Source organism: Passer domesticus, chromosome 1 (genome assembly GCF_036417665.1).
Source record: "Passer domesticus isolate bPasDom1 chromosome 1, bPasDom1.hap1, whole genome shotgun sequence".
Classification (NCBI taxonomy): domain Eukaryota; kingdom Metazoa; phylum Chordata; class Aves; order Passeriformes; family Passeridae; genus Passer; species Passer domesticus.
Genome location: NC_087474.1, coordinates 152,554,820 through 152,582,702, shown reverse-complemented (window position 1 = coordinate 152,582,702; position 27,883 = coordinate 152,554,820). Strand labels below are relative to the sequence as shown.

General features: G+C 40.6%; 1 protein-coding gene and 1 long non-coding RNA gene across 6 annotated transcripts in view; one reads left to right on the top strand and one right to left on the bottom strand.

Moving 5' to 3' along the window:
- Positions 1-27,883, top strand: part of ASAP1 (ArfGAP with SH3 domain, ankyrin repeat and PH domain 1) — a 144,056-nt gene continuing 116,173 nt past the window's right edge. For all 3 annotated transcript variants that reach the window (XM_064397184.1, XM_064397158.1, XM_064397175.1), the window contains exons 1-2: positions 1-139; positions 18,343-18,429. In XM_064397184.1, coding sequence (XP_064253254.1) covers positions 18,371-18,429 — 59 coding nt within the window. In that variant the 5' untranslated portion in view covers positions 1-139; positions 18,343-18,370. The remainder of the gene's footprint in view (positions 140-18,342; positions 18,430-27,883) is intronic.
- Positions 118-27,616, bottom strand: LOC135285175 (uncharacterized). 3 transcript variants are annotated; one of them, XR_010350151.1, is made up of 7 exons: positions 26,207-27,616; positions 18,321-18,418; positions 16,014-16,214; positions 11,064-11,204; positions 10,405-10,509; positions 1,710-1,857; positions 118-239 (listed from the first exon to the last, which is right to left on the bottom strand). It is a non-coding gene; the product is annotated as an uncharacterized LOC135285175 (long non-coding RNA). The 3 variants fall into 3 exon arrangements; XR_010350153.1 differs by lacking the exon at positions 10,405-10,509; XR_010350152.1 differs by lacking the exon at positions 16,014-16,214.

The following is a 27,883-nucleotide window of genomic DNA, read 5'->3' as shown; positions in this document are numbered from 1 at the left end:
CATTTTGTGACAAGAAAACCTGAAGAAACATGCTATTTTTCAGCTGCCCGTGGGAGAATATGTTTTAATCTGAGATGGAATAATGGCCTTAGGCTTGAGGACCAAATCTGGAATGGGAATTCAGACTGCACACGTCCTGGTGAGTTACAGCGCGTGGGGGCTGAGCGTGGCTGGCGAGGAGCAGCTCGGAGACAGGGACAAAGGCTGAGCCCGTCCATTCAATGTGGCTGCGGAGCAAACTGCAAAAAGCAGATGGGTGAAGCTGAAGTCAGAACTTTTTCCAAAAAAAAACAACTGAAGTCCATTTTTCGATCCTGAAAATACACACACTGCTCCACAGCCCAGATAATGTCTAGGTAAACTTTGTAGCAAAATGTGTAAGGCCAGATTCTGTGAGTCCTTTCTCATGAAAGAAACTTTTACTCATGTAAACAACCTCAGTGACTTTAAAAAGAGCTCATGTAAGAAAGGACTTGCAGAATGGGGCCCACAGTGTAAATTGTAATGTCTCGCTCTCAGCAAAAATGAATTTAAAAGAAACCCAAAAAACTTAGCATTTTCTGATTATCTTTGCATGTTTCCTTGGCCTTTTACAATTTATTGTGGATCTAGATTTAAGTTTTAAGAAGAATCTGCGTGCCAACTATTTGCCCTATTGTCTCTTAAATAAGTTTGCAGTAGGAGCAACAGTGTATTCCATGCAGCAGTTCCAGGAGGCCAGAAAGGGGCTTTCTGCTCTTGGAGGGAAAATGCTGAGTGCTATGCTGCTCTGAATGAACTGGAAAGCTGCATTCAGACATGGGGCTTAGCTAAGGTTTCAGCTTCATTTTTGCGTGTTAAGAGTTCATTACGACATTATCAGCCTTAGTTGGTTTTAGCTAAACCACAGTCACAAAAGCAATGAGTTGACCAGTCTCAAAATCAGTGACTCAGAATTTGAAAAGAAAAATCTTCCTTTCAGGCCTCTGAAACAGATTTCATTATTGGCATCCATGGAAGTGCTGCTGGATTAAGTTGTGGAAGATAAAGCATCATCACTGTTGCAACTTTTGCTCTGTCCCATGGCTGGAGGCCGTGGTTGTGCTGAACATTCCTAAGCTGCTCATTGGAGCCAGTCCAGGGATTTGATTCTCTAATTGTAGGGGGAAAACTTGTTTCAGGACTTGCTTAGATGTAGGGAAACATCTATTGGAAAACCAGCTTTTTATAGCAATTTTACTTTTTTAAAGTAATTTAACTGTTTTTCTTAGACTATTGAACAAGCCCTGAATTCTAGTGTGCAGCACTGCATGTCAAACAAGAGACTGATATTTAATTTTGGGGGGAGTTAGCAGGATAGAATACGTTCCTTCTTACATCCATAAAGGAAAAGAGCCATTTTCCCAGTTCTTTGCTTTCAGATTTGAGGTTTTAAACTAACTGCCTGGTGTTCCAGCTATCTGTACAACCCTTTGAACATGATCCCGCTGCTCATCCTCAAGGTTTTCTTTGCCTAAAGTGGAATGTTTTCTGGAGGAGCCAGACCAAACTAATGTCTTGTCTGCCTGGGAACAGCCAGGAATTTAGTTTTAATTATTGACATGGGTCAACACTGAAACTGGTGGCATTTTATGCATTGAAAGGTCAGTTCTTGCTGTGTTTGTAGGATGTACTCTCATTCTAGTGGGTTGACTGTCAAAAAATGAAAGGGGGGCCAAGGAACCCCTCACCTGAGTTAGACTGGACCGTGGTGCCCTGCCCTGTAGTTACCAGGCAATTTTATGGTCTGTGGTCATAGATGTGATCAAACTGACTGTAGCAGAAATGTGCTCCTCTCAAAGCTGGCAGAAGAGTCAAATGCCATCAATGATCTGTGAACTGCAGAAAGTACAGATGAGCACTCAGGGGAAGAATAAAGACTCATCTAGGTCTACCCAAATCTCCTAGATTTGGAAATTTTGTGGGCTTTCCTATGAACAAGATCCTTGAGACTAGGTCAGCTGTGGGATTTCTGCCCCCTTTTTGCAGGGCTGTCAGAACTTCTCTGGTTTCAGCCAGGTTGGGAATGCTGTGGGAATAGTTTTTCTGGTGGTATTTTGGTATTTCCTCTTCTGCTCACACCCAGAGCAGGAAGTGCAGAAGCACAACCTTCAGCTCATTGTGTACGGGTTTCTTTTTATAAACCTGAATTCTCTGCCCGCCCCCCCTTTCTCCTATTTTTTTTTCCTAATAGCCCTCACATAGGATTAAGGCTCTGTTGGATTTAGATGGATAATTTTTTTTAATATTTTCATATAACAATACTAAGCACTCAATAGTTCCGTGATAATTCCTTATCACATCAATTTTCCATTGTCTAAGTGCAATATTCCCAATCCTATGGTCGATAATGTCAGTGTGCCAGTGTCCCCCAGCAGCTGCTTCTGCTGGCATTTACTCCTGAACCTTCAGCATCATGAGGACTAACTGGCCACCAGGACCAACCTACCCATGAAGAAATTCTGCAAATTCTTCTTTTTTTGTAACAAACTGCACCATTAAACTCTCTAAGATTAGACACTTCATGCTTTAATGTTCTTTCCCTCACTCATTTTCTTTTTCTGCATCAGTGAGGAGGTTCAACTCATGCGCCCTCACTCCATGTGTCCAACTCACTCACCATCACGACTGCCAGTCCTCCTGCCTTTCTTGCTGCTGTTGGCAAGTATGGATAAACAATTTTGACAGGTACAGAGTCCTGCAGAGCTAACTTCATAAGCAGAGTGATGTTTCACTGCTCAGATGATAAATGGACCAGAGGAACTAAACCACTTTCACCAAAAACGTCCCTCACATCAAAAAAATGTTAACCCTTCCTTTTCACACAGTTTTCCTCAAAAAGCAAAGAATTCAATTTTGTTTCACACCTGAGAAAGCATATCACATTTGGATTGCATCTTCCTCCTCAAGACTATCTTAGCCACACTGTGAGCCCTTAATCGGCCATTTTAGAAATGAAAATAAAGTTAAGATGGATCTTAAAGTTGGTCCATGGCAAAATAATTATCTCTATCTCCACTTGGGTCCACTTTTAGGAGCACTACATGAACAGCTATGCCAGTCATGACTGGAAACTCTCTCCATGAGTTTGTAAGACAATTTGCTCCTCAACAGTTTCATAGTCTTCAAAAACACAAGGAAACACAAGCAAAGGGAAGTTAATTTACTTCACTAAAATCCTCTGTAACTTAAGACTTAAGCAGATGCAATGCAATTACTAAGGGGATTTGAGTTCTGTGATTCTTTTGGGGTTTCTATTGGCTCCAATTCTCTTTCTTGGGCTTTGGGGAGCTGCAGAGCTCCAGGGAGGGCACAAGGAGGGGGATGGAATGACAGCCTGGGTCATTATTTCAGACACTGATTAGCAGCAGGCTCAGCCTAGACCACACATCACTCCTCCCATGTGGCACCCAGGAGCCAAGTTCTATCCATGCGGAACAGGGTGAGATGTGAAGCTCCTTGCTCGGTCCCCCCTGAACCCCAAAGCTGGGTTCAGCCCTGCCAAGTGATGCTTTTAGTGCATCTTTCTTTATCTCGACTGGAGTTAACAAAATCCATCTGTCTCTGTGAGTCAGCAGAAAAGTATTCAGCTTTTATAAGAGTTAAGGGACATGGGATAGGGCAACGTCAAAGCACAGAAATCTTCCCCCAGCTTGGCACTTGCACATCACACAGGGAGAAGGGGTTGCATTTTCAGTTCCTATTCACCATAGGAGCTGATTTACCCCAGCAGAGGTTGTGGCCCGTGGTGTGCATGGTCATGGCTGCTGAACAAGGCTCCTTTCATCAGCAAACAAATGTGCAAACGGCATCAAGCGCGCACTGTGACACGGTGGCTGCTGGCACTATAGCAAAGTCAGAAGATAACTCTATTTTCTTCTCATCAAAAGCAAAATGAGGAAGTGTCCCCTCTCCTCTTCTGCCCCCACTGCTACCACCCTGGCTTGAGCAAGTTGATCCTTAGGTATTTGTGTGGGGGTTTGTTCTCAGTGGTTAACCACATAACAATTTGAAGCATGTGGCTCACTCAAAAGAGACTGCCTTTAAACTTTTGCAGACTGTAATTGTGTTGGAGAGAGCGAAGCCTCGGCTGGGGGCTGCTGGTCACCCTGGGGGCTGCAGGAGAAAGCCCTAAACATCCCACAGCAAGGTCCCATGAAGAGAGGAGAAAAAGCTGATTTTATATCTAGGAACTTCTCTTCTTGATGCTCTACAGCCAGGGCCAGATTTTCCCACCTCAGGTTTTGTACCTTTACTTGGTGTGTCAGAGCAAAACACCCAACAAGAAACAAAACAGAGAAAAGGGGTGGCAAGGAAGGGAATAATGTTTTGGCACACCACTTTCATAAATAAAGACAGAGAAAAAATAACAAATAAATTGGAGAAGATTTGGTGTGAAGCTGAGAGTGCCTGAGACTGCTGCATGATCCCTGGGGGTGATCCCTGGGGTCAGGCAGGTAGTGTGGGACTGGAGAGCCAGGCTCTGCAGGGCATGGCAAGGAACCACCCTGTCTGGGGTGGTAAAATGCCTCATTAAAGTTCTTCCATTCCTCCAACCTTTGTTGGACAGAGAGGAAAGAGTGGAGAAAGAAGGTGTGCAAACAAGATGAGCAGTTGTGCTTGCAGGGGTAAAGACCCCAACACCTGCATGGTGCCTCAGCACTTGTTATCCCAGAGCTATGGGGCTATGCAAAAGAATTTTAAAGAGTCTGGGGCTTAAAGAAGCCAATAAAACTGAAGATTGCAGCATTTCCCCATGGGAGATGTCTGTGAGACATTCTGCAAGTAGTTTGTGACTCCCTAAGGCCATGGGCTTTTGATAGCCATCTGCTCCAGTGTATCCTCAGTCCAAGCCTAGGACAGCCTCTCCTTGGCTGCTCATATACATACTCCTAAGTGTTCATTGTGAAAAATAACAAGAGCAACTAATCTTCTTCACCCAATTACAAGCCTCACTTCTATTTTTATCTTCACAGCAGGTAAAAATACTGTATCTGTACAATTGCCAGAATGGCACTTGATCTAGAAGAGCAAATGGCTTTTGGAGTGTGGCTTTAAAGGTTGAAAAGTTTAACTCATTTGGGGAAAAGGTAAATAAGGCCTTGCCAAGTCTTCTCTCATGGCTACAGTGACAGAAGCTGAAGCCAGGTGGCACAGGGATGGGATTGGATTCCAATTAGAAATTGAGCTATGCCCCCAGGTCCTGGGAGGACCTGCAACCCCACACATTCCTTCCATATCTGTTCTCCAGGTCTGGGGAGAAAATAAATCAGCTCTTAGTGGCTGAACAACACCCTTGGGACTGTCACCTTCTGTCTGAATTATGATGGGCAAGTCACTGCATGGCCCTACCCAGAGCAGCAGCAGGAGCAGCATGGCTGGCTCCCACTTTCCTTTTGTTCATCTCTGCAGCAACCAGAAGGGAGCGTGTACGTGGGAAATGCAGGTTGATGTGCTCCTCAGAACTGCAGGGGCAAGGAGAGGGAGATGTCTCCTGCCAAGCCTGGCACAGCATCATGTCCTTTTTATAGCAGCTGGCCAAGTGCATAGAGAGCAATTTTGTCCTGACTAGACCTGCCAGAGAGGCAGCAGGATAATTTCAGGCACTAGGACAAGACTTATAGTATCTGGATTCAGCCTAATACCAAGCCCTTAGCAAAGTGCTATGGTTCTACACAGGAACATAAAACCATCAGAGCCAACACTTCAGGATCTTGTATTCAGCAGTGGCTGACACATGAAAGGTGCAAGAATTGAACAGAGAGGACATGTAGTGACATTTCCACAGATAATGACCGCAGCGTTCCAGGGTCCAGCGTTCTCATCTGGAAGATTTTTTGAGATTTCAGAGCTCATGCTTAGGGTGTACTTGTCCTGCAGATACTTTGCAACATGCTTTGTAGGCTTTTTCCTACTTAAACTAATATACATTTTAGGCATCCATCTTATAGGTACAAGAGATTGTTAGGCAAAAATGAGTAGGCAAAGTCATGGAAGGAATTTTGTCCTGAATTTACAGTTATTAAATCATTACTAACAGTGAGGGTACAATCCTAGTTCCCTACCTGATTTATAGTAGTGCTACAAACTGAATTTTGTGGAAACATTCCAGATTTATTTGTGAGTAAATAAGATCTATGCCAGCACCATGTAACTCCAGTGATTTATTTATGTAATTTAGCATGGAACTATATTGCTACTTTCCTTCTGCATTAAAATTCAAACAGTTCAGTATTCACACAAATTAATATGCCTACTGATGTAATTATTTACATAATAGCATATTTGTCATGAAATGTGTAAGACTGTATTCTCTGCTAATGTAGGATACTGGCTCCAACCGTCTGATAAGAGGCAGGTTGTAGTTGCACATCCTTTAATAATTATTTCAGCAGGTGTCCTTTTATTTCTGTTCATAATTAGTAGCTGAGTACTTAGAAAAGCTTGTCAGGATCAGAAATTCCTACAATTCAGTAGTTATCTATATTCATGAACAGAGAGGATGTCTACCTTGGTAGAATAATTTCTGAAGATATTTTAAAATAGTTAAGGTACTTAATACTAACGGGTACCATAATTCTACATTAAGTATAGAGCTTTTGAGTTATTATCAACCATCAGGGTATAATTCTGATGTTACATGTGTCATAAATGAATCTGATTCCAGATTTAATCAATGGTAAGGTAGGTCTTAGCCAGAATCCCAGACCTCACAGGTCATTTAGACTTTGTAATTTTTATTCTCTGTGTTTTTGAAGCTGTGGTAGAGAATGATTTATCATATTTCTGCATTGACCAGGATGGGGTTAAAAATCTCGTATCCAAGATGATCTACAGCTGGAATTTATTCTCACTACCTAGACAAATGGGATTTGGCTCAGTGGAAACAAATTTCCTTACTATTGAGAATATTAGACTTAAAGGGCGTCAGTAGCAGAGGAACAAGGATAAAAAGGTGATTGTAAGTCATGTTGTGCTGGAGCCATACAACAGCCTACCCGACACCTGGTCTGAATTACAGAAGTCTCTTGATGGTTGAGATTTATGCTTTCTTCTCAGAGCTCCTTGGAAGCTCAGAGCAGTAATTAGGCTGTTTCCCCTGTAGGGTGGTACATACATGTCTGCACAGGGTATTTCATAAACTCCTGCACTTCATTCCTTCCATTGCCTTCCAGCATGGAGGACAGCCTGGCTGCACGGTTCCTCTCCAGTGAGAAACATTCTTCCCTCAAGGATAATTTCTAAATCTACTTCTGCCCATCTTACGACACTTTGGTTTCCCAAAGAGCCACAAGTGGCTGACATATGCATCCACTTCTCAAGTCTGGGATTTGTAATAGGCCTCTGTCCTGTGAGCCACAACAGTGTCCTAAGCAAAGTACTCCTATAGCTACAGCTTGAGCAAGAGGGTTAGCCTTACAATAAACTCCTACCATAGATTTACACCATTAGACAGCTGAGGCACAAGAAGGAACATGACCCCAATCAGTAAGACCAGGTTTAGCCTGACAAAAGGAACATTAGACAACACTTTTCCATTATGTTAGTGCTGAAAGACACCTTATCATTTAAAGGAACCTTTTCCATGTGGTAATTATTTACATTCTGGGGGAAAAAAAAGTAACATATCTTAGGAATTCATATTATTTAAATAGGGTTTAAATAATGTGTCACTGAGAACTCTGCAGTATCTATAGCCTGTCGACAAGTGAGACTGAGGCAATTGCATTGTGTGTGTATGTGTCTCCCCAAGACTTTGACACATCCCTCTCTCCCCAACCAAGACAGATGGAGGAACAGAGGTCTCAAGAGCTCCTACACATTTTGTAAAAATAGGCATATTGCTAGAAGAAAAAAAATACTTTTGAAACATCTAACTACCTCCTCCTGAAGGGAAAAGCCACAGCTAGTGTGAAGCCAAAAGAGAATTTCCACAGGAGTGTAATGATGTGCTCACTGCAACCCAGGAGAAAAGCTTCCACAGCATTTGCCCCTGCAGGCTGCCCATAAGGGGTTTCAGAGATCCCAAATCCTCTTGGTGTTCATTGAAACCTGTGTGTGCTGATATGGCTTTAGGAGTTATAACAGTTCAGTGAAAGACACCTGTTGTTATTTGTCCCAGGAGTTAAATTCTCTCTCCTTGAAATATCATAAGCCATTAAACCACCATGTTAATGCAAGAAGTGTTTCCTGGAGATAATAATGTGCTGGCATCAGTATTGCTTCCCTACTAGTGCTGGCTGCTATTACAGTGGCAATTTTTGACAGGACCCTGTTTGCCAAAGCTGGCCATTGAAGGTAAAATATTAATGAGTAATTTTCAAAATATGGTTACCTAGAATTCAGAACTTTACCTCATAACAAATTTGATAGAGTGGATTAGATTATTTCAATGCCCTTTTGAAAGTGAGGTTGATTATTTTAGTCTAGTAAGGGTTTTGCTAGGAGTTTAATGGTTCCTCTGAAGTGTCTTGGTGCAGGACAGTGTAACTCTCCTCTGAGCTGCAGAACATTTGTTTTTACAAATGCAAGGCCTGCCCTAAATAGAAATCCTCAGGTGGGCCAGGTTGTTGAAGACAAGTCAACTTGAGTCTTGTGGAAGGACACTAGGCTCCCTGCAGAATGGGAACTTAGATGGGAGAGAAACAGAGATGCTCAGAAAGGATGGGTTTGTACTTTTGCTCCTTAGCACCTCCAGCCATCTGCAACATAGATGAGTTTAGCAGGTTTAGCAGGAGACAAGTGGTGGTCATGAACACCAGAACTGAGCAGTACCAGCCAGCTCCCACTCCAGAAGCAAACTGCAGTGGGCTTTGCTCTGGTTCCCACAGATGGAATGCAAGGGAGGAGGAACATTACAGTGACCAGGCAGCATCTGTGTGAACACTGACAACACCCTCTGGTTTCAACAGCAGTTATCATGAGAAAATATGTTTCTGCTTTGTTGTTTCTTGTGCATGACAGAAACAAACAAGATTTTTTATTTTTTTTCCCCCAGAAATGAAGGAGGTTCGCCTGGAATGCTCTGGGCAGATCAGGTTCTTCTAAGTACTGAAGGATATATATGTGGGATTTCACAATTTTTAAGCTCTCCCAGGATTTTTTTGCAATATTAATTGTGTCAGTTACAGCACTGGTTTTGCAGCAAACAGTAGACCCAATGTAAGGAAAGCTGGCCTCATTTGTGCTGTTAAGTCTTAGAAGCAAAAACTATTTGCAAGATTATAACTTCCCTCACAGACACTATGTTTAATTGGGGAAGAGTTCTCTTACAGGAGAAATATTCTTACTTCTGTTCACATCTGCACAGCATTTTCCTGATCAGGAGATCAAGAGAAAGAGAATCTGAACAACTGCTTCTCTAAGTAATAATGAACAGAGAGCTGTGCAGTAAATCATAATGTTCAATAAAATGAAAAACAAAATTTGACTGGAGATTAATGGCTGGAAAGGGACTTACTGAATTAAATTGGATCAGATGTTCTCTGGAAAAAAAATCTGAGATATATTCACAGGGCTCTGTGGTGTTGGTTTTGTTTTTCACAAAGGAAGACTTAATTTGATTTTTTTGCAACTATTAACAATTTCTAGGCCTTGCAGAGTGATCTTAGGTGCTTGTGATAGAGGAGAGGCACTGGCTGGAAATTCTGGTCCCATTCAGGCAGGGGAGGGAAATGAACACGGAACCTTCCGGCCACAAACTTCTCAAGTGTTGCAGGGGCATTGCATTTTAACAAGATAAGGAGGGCTGACTTCAGTTCTCACAATCTCAAGATTACAGGTTTGCTGCAAAGACTGATATCCCTCAGTTCCCTAAGGCTCAAAGCCCAGCTGCATCTCTCATGTTCCCTCTTAGGTGGTTTAAGTGCCTCCTTCTAACTGTGTCTTCTCCTATAATCCCAGTTTTAAGTGCCCAGTCCTTCAGATGTTGGCTGAAGACACATATGGGCTCTGACTCAGGCTTTTGAATTTCCCCAGGGACTAAGGCCCTCTAAATCTACCCTCAACTTGGTATTTCACTGCCAGATTTGCTTGTGACTCCAACCACAAGCAGCAAAACATTTACACTTCAAGAACTGCTCACCAAAGGAACTGACTTAAAACTGTAAACCAGTGATGGGGACCGACATTTCCCACTGGTGCTGGTGGTTTTTCTAATCAGAGATGTCGCTTGTTTTGTCAAGATCCAGACTTGGTTCATTAATACATCAGCTGAAGGAAACCAAAGCTGCATAAATTGTCACTGATCGTGCTAGAGATACTGAAAACTCTTTCCCCTTCAATTATTTCGCTGAACTCAAAGTGAAACAGACCCGTAGCAGCACAGATCAAAGGCCCTCCTCGGCAGGCACGGTGTCGAGGCAATGCACACACCTCCCTTCTCACCTGCTCCCTGCAGCCCAGCAGATCTGCAGTGCTGTGGTTAGAGACTTGGCCTTATTAACTCGTGCTTCTTAGGCTTTTTTGAGAAATGGACTTAACAACAGTTGCCTAGAGCCAGAAGCAGAGGAGAAAGGCTATGTTATTAAAATCTGGAGTGTAACACCATTTTAAAATTCATCAAAGAGCTCAGAGCAAATTCTCCAGAGATTGGGGACTTAGTCATCCCAGGTTTCTCCAGCTCATTTAGATAATTGCCCTTGAAATAGCTGTCTTCTTTCTTCCTTCCTTCTTTTTTTTTTCTTTCTTTCCCTCTCTCTTTCTTTCTCTCTCTCTCTCTTTCTCTCTCTCTCTTTCTCTCTTTTGGAGAGTAAGTAAGTAAATATTCACAGAGCAGGCACATCAGCTCCACAGCTGCAGAAGGGCAGAAGAAACCTCCAGGTATCCACAATGCACATCTGTGCTTTCTATAATATGAGCTAACCCCATCTGAGTGCATTCAAAATACTCATCTCACTGTCACTTGTAGAGATATTAGAAACTCATTAGTCAGTTTAACTAATTAATGAACTGGTAATGTTATTTTTTTTTTTATTAAGCACTTATTAAATAGCAGGAGCTGTTCAGAAAATATAATGTGTTATTTATTTCACATTTTTACCTACCCTCAAGGCCTGGAGGTACTCAGTCTCAATACCTTCCCACCTTCTTGAAAACTGTATGATTTTCTTACTTCTGACTTGGTATAAATTCATGCTGTTACCAAGACAGGCAGCCCAAGTAGTTACATGAGGTTGAGCATGAAACTGATACAAATGAAACAGAAAAAAACAGAGGTTATTTTTCAGATATTGTTAAAAAAAAAAACTTACATTACAACATATAATTTTATTGTGGGTTTTTTTGTGTAACTTCTATCAAACAAATTCTGAAAGATCAGTACAAGTTCCCATTAGATTTCCACTGGAAAATATATCAGCATCCATGGCAGTGCACCAATGGTTTTTTGTGTTGTTTTCCACTGAAAGGTTGGGGGTTTTAAAATTTGTTTTCTTCCTTCTATTGTCTCTTCCTGACTAGAATTAGAGGTACAGTCTTATACCTGTCCATGGTATGGTTCAGGAAGAAATAAGGAGGCCCTGGTGCAGTGCCTTAGGCATGCAGCAACTTTGGATCAGGTCTTCACCTCTGGAATCAGCACCCTACTCTCTCTTTTAGTCAGTGGGATGAAAGAAGCAGTTTAGCATGTGATTCATCTGATTTTATAGACATCTACTCTATTATCTCTGTTTTAAACTTCTACTTTTGTAGGATGAGGTGAGATGCAACCTACTTTCAGTTATCTGTGTTGACCATATTATCAGTCACCATGAAAGGAGAATGGAGTGAGCAGCCAAGGCAAAGACACTTTGTCAGATACATCCCACTTCTGCAGTCTAAAAGTTGAGTCAGAGCTCACTAAAGTGGAGGTAAAGAATCCCATTTACATGGACTGAGTTTGGGTTAAGTTGTAAAGGTTCTGTTCTGTCACTAACTTTTGAGTTTATCTCATTTTTCTATGTAGATAGGACACATATTTTCAAAGACATAAATATCCATGCTTATGGATCTGGGCATGACTCACTGCATGGGTAGATACAGACCTGAAGAGAATACTTAGGAACATATTTCTATGCCTATATTGAAGTTTCTATGTGCCTTGTATTTTGGGAAATTCTCTACAGACACTTTGATAGTTCTGCACTCTGCTGAAGGACAGGACGGCTAGAGGTATTACTGAGCCAAAATAAAATACATTTTCACAGGGCTGTTCAGTAAAAGAGTGGTACCACTTGGTGCATGTCAAAGAGGAAGGAATGACAAACACAGCACTGTGAAGGACAAAGCTGTATCAAGAAAATTGGGATTGTCACAAACTGGAGCCTGATGGTCTTGTCTTCAGTCTGATGTAGGCATCCTACAAATATATATCAAATATATTAACTTCTGTGAGATGTTCAGACACCAAGACAATGCATGACCTCATGAGTGCCTGACTAATTGATGAAGGCTGGAAGTAGGAGGTGTGGTGCTTGCTTTGCCTGAGTGCTGCCAACTCAGAGTAGAAAAGCTGCTGTAGGAAGGACATCAAAGGTTCAAAGTCACCCAACTATTTGTGCAGAGATCATTTGATCTTTAACACAGATGTACCAGGTTTATTTTCTAATTTTAATAATGACTCCTTCCTAAAAACTCAGCAAATGGTTGATCTTGAATTCAGCCCACAACCAGTGGCTATTGAGAGTGAGTGGGGGCACTGACAAGAGGGCTTGATGTCATATTCACATTATATTATTAATCTATAATCTATATACCATACACAGGGTATTTTGCTATAAACTTTGTACTGAGTAAATAATTAAGCAGTGACTAAGCATACAGGGAAGATGAGAAGCACTCTTGTGTGTTACTAGGCCCTCACAGTTTTCAGAAGTGGATTATAAGTAACTCAAAATCTTGGACTGTGAATGGCAACCTTGTCATCCAATATTAAAAATACCCTTGACAAGATCAGTGAAAGCCCTGCAGAGGTCTGAAGCTGGGCAGCAGACACTCTGATTAGGTGCTGCCTCCACAAAATGAAAATTCTTTCCTGAGCCCAAGAAACAGCTGATGGATACAGTCAGAAGTGATAAAAAGGTCACTTAAATGGATACAGGGAGATTTAACTCACAATACCACCACCCTGAAGCCCTTAGACAAATAATAAAACACAGGCTGAAAAGACTAGGAAGTCATTTAGTCTAAATACTTACACAAATCTTTGTCATATATCTGAGACTTAAAGAAAATTCACCTCTGAATGAGACTGCATAAAATGACCAAACAAGCACCCTTGAGCCCTCTGGCCCTCTCTGGCAATGTGCTATAAAATCCTACAGTAAAAAACTGTTCAGTCTTAGAATTATGTTTTGCAGCATGAATTCCAAACCACTGTTCTATAGCACCTGCATGATCATTTCATAATCATATGACAATTATATCACATGAGACAGAGAACTAATTTCCATTCTAACAGTAATAACCATCTCCTAAAACTAGGTTCTTTTTAAATCAGTTGCTATTTCTAAAACTACCCATGCAAGGAAAGGTCTGAATTTTTAAGTTGATTTTCCATACATATTCAAACACGAGGGTATCTTAAGATGAATTGAAGAAATCTCATACTTTGCCAGTATATTTAAAAGTTTGGTCTAATGACCTGAGGATTAATAACCCTCTCAGCCTGACATCAATCCACTGCCAAATACTGGTATTGTTAATTCCAGGTATTATTTATAAAGAATCAGAGGAAAATAATGAAATTTATTACTTTTTTCATTACTCATTGCATACTAATCAGGATGGAATTAAGGAAAATACATTTTATTTCAAGAAAGCTATCTTGATATTTTTTCAGGTTTTAAATTTTCCCAACGAAAGAAAAATCTATACTACTTATGTATTACTTATGAACTTTGGTAGCAGCTGTAGCACCAAAAAAAAATTTGATTAAGAAATTAGAATTCTCCAAAGTCACCACTGTAATGATTTAATAGATTAAAACCTAATTTGCAATTGACATTCTTGGAAACCCTCATAAGTGGGGACTCATCATCAAGAGGATGTCACTCAGCCCTTCAGGATCACTCTTGGGCTCTGTGCTGGGTTAGTTTTCCACTATTGTTTTCTTTCAGGATTCCGCCCATATCTACAAGCATGCTAATACTTTGATCATATATTTTTATGGAAGCACTGAAAACACATACAGCTAATTCATGAGGTCAGGGTGCAGCTTCTATTGCTTAGGACATACTAAAATCAAGTCCACAGAAAATATCCTCAGATTTTCTTCCCTGAAGTTTGTTAGACCACATCTTAATAGTGTTATCCAAATCACAGATTAGGGCAAAGCCAAGAACATATGTTTGTCACATCCTGTTTGGATGATACCAACACAGACACAAACAGAACAAGCAGATTTTGGCATGAAATGAAAGATATTTTTGTTAACCTCACAGTTGTTAAAGAACATGTCAGTTACCACTTGGACTGAATAATTTAGTTCCATATTTTGCCCATGAAAGTGTCTTTAATAACCTTTGCAAAATGTGATTTTGAGGACAATCTTTAAATATGTAATATCTGCTTTTCAACAGAACATAGATAGAACAATGGCTTGATTCACTGCTGTTCAAATAACCAGCTTAATTTTTTTCACTTGCAGGAAATAAGATTTTTCAACCTGCTTTATTTTAAAGCTTTTTGGGATATAAAAGCTTTCTGCTCAGTCATTAGCTGCAAATTGCAGAATGAAGCAGTACCCTACAGCATTTCTAGATGAAGTAGTCTGTTTATACAGAAAGCACAAGAGCTATAATTACCACATGATCGCATTTGTATATCAAGGTCAGATTTCTGTGATTCACACTATTGTTTGGACATAAAGGGAGTTGATTTTCAGCATGGTGGTGCACAACTACTATTGTTATTGCATCAGTGACTGTAGAAACAATATTAACTTTTGCTTGTTTGAGTTTTTCTAGTTAGGGTAACTCTATTTCAGGAATATAAGAAAATTGGCTGACGAGTATTTGCCCTAAAATAGTCATTAGACATGAAAAAATATGGATTTATATTATTGCTACTCAGGACATATAGTCTATTAGGAAAGAGAAAAAAAGTCCTCTAAAACAAAAAGCAAGATAAAATTGGTCATTAAATGACTTATGCATGAAATCACAGAGTTTAAGCAATACCAAATGCAGGTAACTAAAACGCATAAAAAAAATTTCCTGATATTTTCCTCTCCACTGCAAAATCCTTGCAAAATTGTTTTTCTTTATTATTATCCAATACATTGGCAATTTTCATATTCTCTTCCTGAGAATCCATTAGCTTTCCACTACATTTACCCTGTTCTAAAACCTTAAAAATATAGGGATTCAACTCATTATACTTATTAGTTAAGCATCAGTATTAGTCAAGCACTTAGATTGTACCAATTAATCCAATATAATTGAATGTCTTTATAACTAGGCACAAGAACAAATGCTTTCCTCATCTAAGGACAATAGAATCTGCTATTGTACTACTGTATTGTGTCAAATTGTCACCCAGCTGCCATTAATGTCACCTGCTCTCAGTTAGGCCCCCTCCTTGCTTAAGCCCCACTAGACTTTCTCTTTTCAGCTGTAGGTGTTCCTGGGTGAAAAGCAATCATATTTCTCCAGTTTTCATTGTTCTCTGTATGTTCTGGGCTTTTATCTTTCATATCCACTCCCTGCTCCCACTCACATATTGTCATATATAAGGATTTTCCACAAATCTGGTAATTTTACCTCCACATTGCCATGAACAGTTGGGGAGCATTGGTTTTATTTTCTTAGGAAGATGAGAAGAGTCAAAATACCATCTTGACACAGCCCAAATTCGACTACTGTCATTGGGTCAAGGGTTTCAGAAAAGCTGTATTTAGCCTCAAAAGAGTCCTTACCCAGATAAATGACACTAATGGGTGTATGGCTTGAGGAATTTGCCATCTGAACGATGCCCCAAAAAATTGTCCAAGGTCACTGAACTAGTGTTGAACTCACATGAGCACTTTTATCACTGGGCCACCATTCCTCCCTCTGGGAGAGCCATATATGTTTCCTTCTCAGTGTTGTTTCTCATCAATCAATCATGATAACTTCAACCAACTTGATCTCTTTATAAATATTTCTCTGGATTTCTTTGATATTTTATTTATTTGCTGATTTCTCTTGCATAAATAGGCCCCAAAATGAGTAGGAGACCTAGAAAGGAAATATAATCATTCTATAACCACTGAGATGTAAACAAAAATTCTCATAATGCCACTTATAGCAAATGAGCAATTAAATAATATCCAGTACCTTATTATAGCAGACATAAAGAGATTCTATGACTTTTTAGACATACGATGAATAAACTGCCATCCACTTAAAATTTAAAATAGTTACTTGTAAACTTAGAAAGTAATGAGCCATTACATATCTTTTATTTCTTGCTTTGATTTGAATAACATGAACCTAGGATGATGGTGACTTTTTTGCCTATGAAGATGAATAACATAATTAAAAGGAAGAGGTGTGCTGTAAAATTAAAGAACCAGCACATGTCATCATGAGTTGAATCACATTCAGGGTTGCCAGTGGCTATGGGTTTGTTGTAAGAAGGTGGTACTCAGTTGTCTGCCAGGAGAGGCCTTTGCAGTCCACAAAAACACTGTGCAGTGCCAGGGCTGCCTTCTAACAACATTTTCCTTCATGTAACACAATATTCAAGTATACTATTCTTGATTTGAGGCAGATAGTCCTCCTCTTGCACACTGGCCTTCAAATCAAAGGACACACCTCCTCCTTATGAGCAGAGCCTGTAACCATTTCTCCTCCTGTGCTGCCAAGCTGGTGGCATACCTGGCAAAATCTCAGATGCTTTCCAGGCAGCATGTACAAATCTGAAGTCTGCCAGTAAAAAAGATGTCTAACCTTCTTAATAATAAAAGAGCTATCAACAATATCACTTGAAAGTATCCTAAAGGCTCAGAAACAGAAGGGAAAAGAGAGCTACTAACATTCTATCCAAAAACTCGTATGTCGCAACTTTTAATTGAATCTCATATGTCTTGGAGACAAGGACTATTCTATGTTATTTTTAATGTTAAGCATTGGAAAAACTCCAGGCCCACATGACATATCTGGAAACACAAAACAAACAGGACAAACCCCATAAACAAACTACAGCGGTCTCTGGGGAAATAGGTCAACAGGCGTAACAAGGCTTCTCTTAGACAGAAGGTTAAAAAAAAAATACTCATAGAGAAGGAGTCATGTTTTTCCTCATGTAATCAAGGAATGAAGTGATATGCTTGAATGAAAATAGCCAGACTGGTTAATCAAAGGGTTTAATCTGGGGATGGCCTCTCTCCGACTCCCCCACTGCTTGGGCCCCTCTCTTTGACTCTGATCTCATCCTTATGGGTCCTTATCACCTCTATCATGTCCCAGCCCATGCATTCCACATCGCTCTGACTCAGGTAGGCTTGTCACAGCCTACCTGATTTACCATCTCATGGCAATGGCTTCTCTGTAGTATTCTCCTTCTCAGCACCCATTTCTGGCCTCAAGCCCCTGCCAATCTTTTTCCAGCTTGTATCTTTGGTCCAAACACGAAGATCAGCCCAGAGTGTCCCAAATTGAAAGGTATCTGCCAGCCCTACTCATCTGCTCAGGGCTCTGCAGCATGTCTAGCACCTTCCTTTCCCCACAGCAACACAAGTCTTACACTGGAAAGAGTATGCAATATAGTGGCAGAAAAACCTGATGAAAAATTGTGAGACCACTTGTGCATATCCTGCCATGACTGTCTCCCCACACCCTCTTGCCCTCTCCCACACGCAGGATTACATCCCGTCAGAACACTTCTTGTTCCCAGTCTCTTTATCCTTCAGTTCTTATCTCTATCTTCCAAAAAAGATCAGTCTGGTTCATACACCTGACATTGAAATTTTCAGCTTGAATGCTTAGACTGAAGTTATATCAGAAAACAGGGTCTTCTGAAGTGTCAGACAGCTTGGACAGGCAAGTCCTCACCAGCACTGCACTCAGTGCAGCTGACTGAGTAGTTGCCACATTGAGTTAGACAGAGAGTTTACCCAGCCAGCTAAATGAAGCTCTCCTCTAGCAATTTTTAACAAGGTGTTCTTTATCAAGGAATTTCTAATGGATCTGTTTACCACAGTGAAACTCATAGTATTAAATGCAGCAATCAAATAATGTATGATAAATTTCCATCACTGAAGAATTAACACACATTGTTTCAAATTGACTGTTTCAATAAGCGACTTTGTCAGTCCCATAGCTTTGGTCAGTTTTACTTACTTGATCTTTGCTCCTCTTCTAGGTAGGTTTGTGGTCGTGACAGATGAGACATGAGATCTTCAGCATCCAGGCTTTCAAGTTTTTCTTCAAGAGATTCACTATGGAATCGGTAAGACAAAAGACATAAATATAAATAACTTGTTCATAGAGTAAAAAGCAGACCAGATGTTTTATGAATTCTAATACCTGCCAGTGGGATTTTTTCTGCTTAATGCCACTTCAGACTTTACTACAGTGGGTGTTCCTCAGAAAAAGTCTAATCTATTGCCTTTCAAGAATCACAAATTCCAATAAATCAGTAAAACCTTACAAAGCATTGGCCACCTGAATAATTATTGGAACAAGCACTAACATTTATTACATAGTTTGCTTTGCTTTCATAGATTTTAAAGCTGGATGAGGGGGGCAGGGTATACAAAGGACATGGTAACTCCTTTCAACTCATCTAGATCTGGTAACTGATGTTATTTTAACTTTGAAAACAACAAATCTCTCAGATCAGCCTCAAAAATCTATGGCAAGATTTGTGCGGGGGCTTGGAAAGAGCAGGGACTCTCTTCTTTGCATGATGTAAAGTGCTGAATAGCAGACAGTTGTCTAAATATGCTTTTTGTTTATTCAGTCTCTGGATGGTGAGTTCTCTTGTTTTAAAGTTTTCACTCTCTTTCACTGAACCACTAAAAGCTACATTTGGATTGCCTGACTTGAATCCCCTACAACAACAATACTGATGGTTAAGGTTGAAGTTTTCTTTGTACTGGATGCACGGGCTGGAGCTACCCTGGCACAGGTCACTGCTTCCCGTGTGACCACAGAGCAGTGTGGGACTTCCATCCTTTCTTCCTCCCTGGGGGAATCAGTTGACCATATTGCAGTCCAGACCAGCCAAGAGGGTGAATCACTGCTTCTGATCTTCCCAAAACTGAATAAATCCTCCTCTGGCGCATTTGCTTTGTCACATGGCTACACATACTTTTCCTTTTTGAGTCCATGAGGTCTTAAATAAGCAAGAGTTCAGAAGTCAAACAGTCATATTTTTAAAAATATAGAGCTATTAAGCTGGACATTCCTACTTGATTTTGAAATGGCACTTCCATTTCTATGTCCTACTGCTCCTAGATTTCCTTGAAAGAAATCACAACCGCCAACCAGAAAATAAGTACTCCTAACATCCCTGAAGTTAATGAAACCAAATTTCCTACAGATCTGTGTCTTGATGAAGCTCCTGAGGAGGTGCAAACCATCATTGAAACTTTTCCCATGATTGGGACACTTAGGACATCTTTCTGCCACACTGATTAACTTGACAAAGAACAAGGTGGCAGTGAACTTGTCCTATTCATAAGGACAAGAAACATTTTTTACCCTGCTCACTTTTATTTTCTAGCAAAACTATTAGGAGCTGAAGATTTTTGACATCTTTCCTGCCACCCTTTCAAATTTTCTGAGATCAGCATTGCTTTAAAAAAAATCCTTAGAGGCAGAACAGATGAGCAGATGGTCACCCTCTACAGTAGGCAATGGAGCGCCAGTTAACTTAGGAAGCTGCAAGCTCAAGTTCAGTGGTTAAAAGTAGAAGCAAATGAGTAATCAGCAAAAGGAGCTGCTGTGCTGGACCTCTAGACTGAAATTCTACACTGCTAAATTTCATTTGGCACCATGTGAACACTGGCCCAACAGAAATTTGGTACACACAGGAAGATTAGTTTCCAAAAACTTCCATATGGTTATCTGTCATCCTGGGTTTTGCCAGAACCTTACGACTCCAACATTCAAACATCTACATTAATAAAACCCGCAAACCACAATTTTAAATGTGAGTAATTTTGCTTGAGCATGAAGGAGACATGCCTCAAATTATTTCAGATCTTATGTATCGTTAAACATTCTGATTTCCTTAATAAAACAAACAAATATGCAAACAAAATAAACACAAACAAAACAAAACCCAAAAGGCATCACTTCTTATGCTACTTTCAAGTCTACAGTCTGGCTAAGGGATGCATCCTTGAAAACAGTAGCTTATATAAGGCAAACACAGATGTGCTAATATGTTCAGTGGCTGCAAGGACCATTTTTTATAACATCCAACATCTGCAGATTTATTTCCAGCCTTTCTCTAATGAGATGCTATTTAGGAAATTACGAGAAATAAAGTATGCTCAGACAACACTATAAGCCAGCACTTAAACTCCAACTCAGTAGGCCCATACACATTCACATCTGCAGACTGTGTCTTAGCAAACCTTGCTAATGACTTCTGTTTATTGTCATGGGGGTCTTAGTCCCTCTTTTTCCCCAAAGTAATGCTAATAAAACCATAATATAGAAGGAGGAGTCCCTCACAAATCCAGATCTTTCTGATTTATATTTTCACAGCATTTCATTTACCTACTAAACATTTTTGTCTGTCAAAAAATGTGCTGACAAAATTGTTTGGACTGAGAGTCCTTCTCATCCCTCAGCTACTTTTTGAAACTCTTACAATAAAATGTATAGTAAAAATACTTAGTTCTGATACAGCAGCATTCAGCTGAAAAAGCCCAGTGTTCTTTCACCTAGAGAAATAAATGTAATTGTCTGCATTCCACAGATAGAGAAATGATGCACACAGAGATCAGTTGCCATGTCAGAGCCATGAGTGGCAGCTCAAGGACAAGATACCAGGTCTGCAGAGCCTTTATGTCATTCTCCAACTGCTTCCAAGGTTCATTTTGGTCTGAACCTTCATTTTTACTGCAGGCAAAACACTGCATGTTGCCATCAGCACACATTTAGCAGCTTCAGTAGAACCAGAGATGTGCCTGGTAATGACACAGCCATATCGTTTCCAGAGGGAAAGAGAAAATATTGAAATGTTTGCAATGTGGGTTGAGGCTTTATTTCATTCTCTTTTTATTTTGGAGAGCCTGCTATGCCAGCTGCCCTGCAACATGTTCATTTCTGCAGTATCACGCTCTGATTTTAGTCATTGCTATTTCTCATATTAAAAAGAAAAAAAGAAAAAATGCATCCAGCTACTATGACTTCTTCTTTGGAAGACTCTTATTTCTCTCATTTCAATCAGAGTATCCCTTCATGACATATTGGCTTCATCCTGTCCTTTGCAATCCCACTGGAACAGCCTGCTCTCCTGCCAACATGTCTGCAGTGCCCTTCCCAACAATCCTTCAAAGATTTGCTCAGTGTCAGGAATGCAAGGACAGCTGTGCCCAGGTTTCTCTGTGGTGTTCCTCAGCCTCACCAATGCAGTGATGGTGGGTACTGCTGGAACACCACCTCCCTCAGGGTCAGCAGTTCTTGCCTGACCATTTCTGGGAGTAATGAGCAGGCTCATATTTTCACTTGGGCAAGGGTTAGCATCAAACCTGCGAGTGGCTCTACTGACAGTTTTCTTATCCATCAGCACTTGTAAAAGTGTGATATCTTTGGACTGTCCAAAAACTAGTCCATGTAGAAGAATATACTGCTGTACTTTTATATTCTGCAGATGTTGTAAGAGCTGCGTTTGAATCCGTTGTCTCCTGACACAGAGAATCGTAGAATTGTAACATATCCTGAATTGGGAGGGACCCATAATGTCACTCAGTTCCACTCCAGTTCTTGCACAGGACCATGCCCAAGAATCCCATGTGCCTGAGAGCATTTCCCAAGTGCTTTTTGAACTCTGTCAGGCTTGGGGCTGTGATCACTTCCCTGGGGAGCCTGTTCCAGTGCCCAACCACCCTCTGGGGGAAAAAACTTTTCTGAATATCCAACCTAAACCTCCTCTCACACAAGTTCCAGCCATTCCCTTGGGTACAGTCTCTGGTCACCAGAAAGAAGAGATCAGTGTCTGCCCCTCCTCTTTGCCTTATGAGGATGTTGGAGACCACAATGAGGTCTCCACTCAGTCTCCTCCTCTCCAGGCTCAACAGCCCAAGTGACCTCAGCTGCTCCTTGTATGGCTTCTTTTCCAGACCCTTTATATGCATTATTACACTTCCTAGCAACTGAAATAAGGTTTCTTAAATGAGCATCTCTAACAAAAACCATCTGTGAAATAGAAATGCCAAATTCAGTACACCTGTAATAAGAAAAAGAGTATGTCTGTCCTGAGCCTGCTGCCTCTTGCTGCAGGTGAGCATTTTGCTGTTTCATTTTTGGAGAATGCAGAGGCAGCAGGGGAACAGCCCATCACTTGTTACTGGGAGTCTGGAATGCCATTACGTGTTTGTCTGCTTGACACTTGATCTTGCATAACAAAACCAAAAAACAAAGGCAAAACTGAATCAGCAGATTAGTCAGCTTAATCTTGTGTAACTCAATGCTGCACTTCATTTTCAGTACTGTTATTTTCAGCTGTCCTTTGAGATGGTCATTTGAGTTTCCTTATCATTCAGCCAAGCTACTTGCCAGGACATTCACGTAAATAAGATGCAAAATATATAATTCAGCAAAATATTTCTGGTGTTCTGATTTAATCCTTTTTTTCCTTTTGTCCACATAGTGTTAAAACCACAGGATCTTAATGCTACTAAAATGTCATTTATAACGAGAACACAATGGGCTCTCTTTTTGCTCTCATTTTAATATTGAAACAATGTGAAAAGAATCTTCTGTTTAAGCCACTATTGTAATTGCTAAAAGGTTTTTAAAATAACATATAGCTTCTGAGACATTTGCTATCTCATTTTAAATACCAGATGAAGACAAATGGTGGGAGATGCCAGTATTAAAATTGAAATCAGCTGATTCTTGGATTCAACACAGTCACAGCAGCAGCACAAATTCTTGACACAGCTCATGTAGTTCATAAGCCACATTAGCAGATACTGTCCCATAAAAACACAGAATTGCAATCAGCGTGTTTGCTGGACCTAGATTTTGATCTTCTTCATGTTCAGCGGTGTGACACAGGCAAGAAGTTTTCTTTTACTGAAAAGTTACCTGACTATTTGGTCCCAGTAACATAATAATTGCAAAGGTTTGTTTGCAATTGTCAAAGCCAACAGCCTTCTTCCTCAAGTAGAAACACTCTGCAGTTTACCATGTACGTTCCCTTCAAGCGAATTAGCACCAGTCACAATGTGTGATGTAGGCTTCAGTGTTTAAAATAGACTTTGCCTTTTCCTGTGAGTACATCATGCACTTATGTGATATTAAACGTGCAAACATGCTGCAGGTTAAAATATGTAGCTGTTACATTTCCTGCAAGGCTGTCAGCCATCCGACCATCCTCTGAGAGGACACAGCTCCTGGAGGTGAAACGCCTCCTGACTAAACATTTCCTGCTGAAGTACAAAGTGATGATGTTACTTGTCCTTACATAAAAGTGGTGGTTTTGCTTTGCAAAACAAAACTATGAGAGTTCCATTAACAAAAAACGTTTACTGAGTTTTAGCACGTGAGATATTCCAAAACCAAAAGCATAACTTATCCTGCTGAGATTCCTGTTGATTTGAAGCTTCTTTTATCCTCTAAGCCCAGCATCTAACTCAAATAAAAAGAGCTGATATTCAGAAATAGTGTGGATATACTAGTATTATGGCCATAAATTTAAATAAGCCTTTCCCATTAATTTTGTCAGAAGTTATCTGAAAATGAAACTATAAAAATGTAGGAACGGCAATTTACCATATAGATGTTTTTTCAGGGAACCTCAAGTCAGCTTTATCAGGTATCAAATGCCATGCATGCCTGATGTGATACAACAATCTCATAAAGAGAGTTAGGATCAGGAGGAGGATGGGAAGTACTCCTGACTGCTGTGTTTAGCTGAAATGGATGACTCTGACACCAAACCACAAACGTATTCAGGATAGCAGTATAGTAGAGAAACATAGCCTAAGGATATTTTCCTGATGCATTTTAGCACACTACTTCTGTTGCTATTTGCTGTTGAGCCAGTGACACTCTCCATGTTTGTGGAGATGCTAAGGAACATAAAAAGAACAACTATATAGTTTACTAACAAAAGCATGTGCATTTCAATGATTTGATGTTTTAATTAAACACTACTGTCATATTATAAAATCAGCACTTTTATCTGCAGTAACAGCCAAGATGGAAACCTTGCAAGTCAAGAAATGAGTGTGGTTGTAAACCTGTATTTGCAAAAAGGCATCATCATGTTCATATTTGAGAATCAAAACCCCCTGAATCTGGCATGTGAGATCCTGCCATGACTACACCCACACTAATCAGGAGTCACTGCACAGAACCCATGTGTGCTGTGATTTCCATTTTCCAGCTAACAACTCACTTCCCTGCCACACTGGAGAGGTTGCAAATGGCCCTGGAGGCAGCTTGTCTGAGCATGCTTGACAACACACTGGTGCACAGCCAGGGACCTGGGTCAAGCTTGTTTCCAAAAGCAGCAACCACACCTGAGTTTGCATCTGTGAGTTTGCTTCCTACGCAGCAGGGAAGTGTGACCTCAGGGTGGTCCTGGGGCTGCTCTCTGCAGGCAGCATAATCACATCCCACAGGAGATTCAGCACCAGCTTCAGCCTAGATGAGGTGTTGATACCCTGAAGAGCTGACTTTGCATGACTAAAGCTAGACAGCCACAGACTCATCTATCTGGCTCCTTATCTATAGTGGAAACATAATATTGCTGTTCTCTACCTCGTTGCTGTGTGGTTTCAATAGGTAATTGCATTGATGATGTGAAGAGCTGTGCAAGTGCCATGTAGCTCTTCACCTCTGGCACATACTGGTCATGCTGCAAAGTTCACAGTGATGACAACATCATCACCTGTTCACTCCTGCTCAGCTCCTGTGAGGGAACTGATGACCTCAATCTAAATAGAAGCTGTCCAAAATACTATAAAATTAAGAATACTATCATTGCTGTTCAGTTTATTGCACAACACTTGTGTCGGCAGTTTGTCATTGCTGTGCTCCTTAGCCCCTCCCTAAGCATGGTGACTATCACCAGTACTGCAGAATTATTGCCAGTTTGCTGTAATTAACTCTTCTGTTTGCAATCACAAGAAAAGATGGGGAATCAAGTGGATCTGTAGACTGAATCACAATCACTGGGTGGGATGGCAAGACAACACAATTTCCTTGACTGCAATGCATCAGCAGTAAGGATGTGATTTCCAATGATTTCCAGTGCTGCTTGCATGATCCTCACTGGCATTAGTTTGTCCAGGAAGGACAAGATGTATTTCACTTCAGAATACCAAGAGGATTGAAATAAGCATAACTTCATTGGCAAACCTTCCATGAGAAAAAGGCTGTGGTACAGCCTCATCCAGGACCTAGCACAGACTAAGACAGGGTTACAGCAGACGCTGTGAAATATAACTTTCACACTCTGATGATTATTCTTTGACATTTGTGAAGTGAAACAGTGATTTCAGTTAGTGACAATTTATAGAGAGGTGCATCTTACAAATTTAGAATTGAATCTCAGATACTGATTGCAATTCAAAACAGGAAACATGGTTAAATCTGAAAATCACTGAATACTATTTGAAATACTTACATAATTTGACTAGTTTAAACATTAGCACATTTCTACAGGCAGCTTGTATATTTTTATTAACATTATATTAATTAAGTGATCTTGTTTCTAGTGAGTTTAAATGAAAATAATCCAAGTCTAAAGAGGTCACGCCTGTAGGGCTGTTTTCTTTAGTAACATTGGAATAGGGGAAGGGGAAATGCTGCTTCTAAGCAGCAAAACAGAGGACTGTGTTCTCTCTGGCAGAGTAAACAATTTCAGAACTGTCAAAAACAGACCAAAAGGCAGCTATGATCTTCCTTTTTCATTTTTAGGCATTGTGCCATTCTCTTTATTTACCAGTATTCTTCTGTATTCATTCTATTTCTTATACATTTAAAAGACAACTTTTTTCCCTGATAAGGAAACAAAAAAGTTCAGTTGCACTTACTCTCGGCTCTGCCTTCACTTCTGTCATTCTCCACTGCTACAATTTCCCTGGCCTGTCTACTCCCTTTCTTGGTTGAATATACTCTTCAATTCTGTAGTTTAAATTTGCACAAAATAGTATCAAAGACATTATGTCTTCAGCAGTATGTTCAGTTTCTGGGGGGATTTTTTGGGATAACAGATGAGGTTATTTTACAGTCAAGAGATTAATGGTCAAGCTCAATAACTTCAACCTGAAGAAGAACAATTCAACCCTAACAGTGAGAGTACCCCATTAATTAAACCAGTTTGTCCACCAGTGTGATGGATTTATCCTCACTTGAAATCTGCCAGCAAGGGATCAGGAACCTTTCTAATGTGAACACTGTGGCTGACCCGTGGACCACCAGGAGCAGCTGTGTGACAGCCCATGATTGATGTTCAGCAGGAAATTATAGGGGATGACCACAGAGACCCAGCTTGGCCCTCAGGCCACATCCCTCACCCATCCAGTTTCCAAGCAGGCTAGGCCAAAACAGCTCTTTTGGATGTTACCAACAGCTCTTCCCTGGCCCAACCCCCCAGCCAGTTCTTTACTCTTCTTTCCATACTGCTTTTGATGCCATCAGCCATTTTTATCTTCTTGGTCTCTCTTCCTCCTCCACTGCTCCTATGAACATGATCGTCAACTGATTTTCTTCCTATCCCTCCCGCTGCTTCTTCAGTGCTTCATTTTTTTTTGCCCAAATTCATTTTTCACTGTAACTCCCACACAGTTCTTTTCTTGGCTTCCTCCTCCTCTTGCCTACTCTACCTTTCAGAGTCTCATGACGTTTAACAATCATCTGTACGAGCTCAGAGCCTTTGTGCCAGAAAGCTGGATCACGTGAAGCAGCAGCAGCAGCAATCACATGGCCATCTGGAGGGCTTCTACTGAGGCAATGAAATACAGAAACATGTTCAGGCAGGACCACTGCTCAGGAGTACTGGTCATATTTTTGCTGACAGAACTGCATAGAAGTCTTTTTTTCTATGGGTATACTCAAATCAGGCATCTCCTTTTTATCCTTACTCAGGCATTGCAGGTTTTAGTTGATACTGTAAACTATTTCTGAGTTGCACAGGCATTTTATTAGAATTACATACAAAACCATGTACAAGCCTAACCACATTGTAATGTGGTAGGTACTTATACAGAGAACATAAAATCTTTTGAAATGGATACAGCCATATTGCTCATTCTCAATTGTTCAGAATTGAGAATATTTGCCATTCCTAAATGGCCCAGCTTCTGTGGAGAGAATCCCAAATATAAGGAGGAGGAAATCACACAGTATGGCTAAATAAATCACACTGATGCAGCAGATGACCACAATTACTTGAGCCTCCTGAGACTTAGCCTTCTTTAGAAATGAACATATGGGACTCCCGCCCCCCCCCCAAAAAAAAAAAAAGTAAAAAAAAAAGAAAAAAAGAAAAAGGTCTGTCTGTCTGTCAGTTCCCTGACTTACGTGATACAACAATGGATAAAGGACATGTTAACTATTCAGAAATACTGTTTGCGAGCCCGCGGTTCGGGTCTCTGGCCAGTGCTGCTCTGGGACATCGCGCTGGGCTGTGAGACCCACGGCAGCACTGAGGCAGCTCAGCTCTGGCAAGGCTTAGGAACAAAACTAGCAAAATCGGCAACAGCAACTTC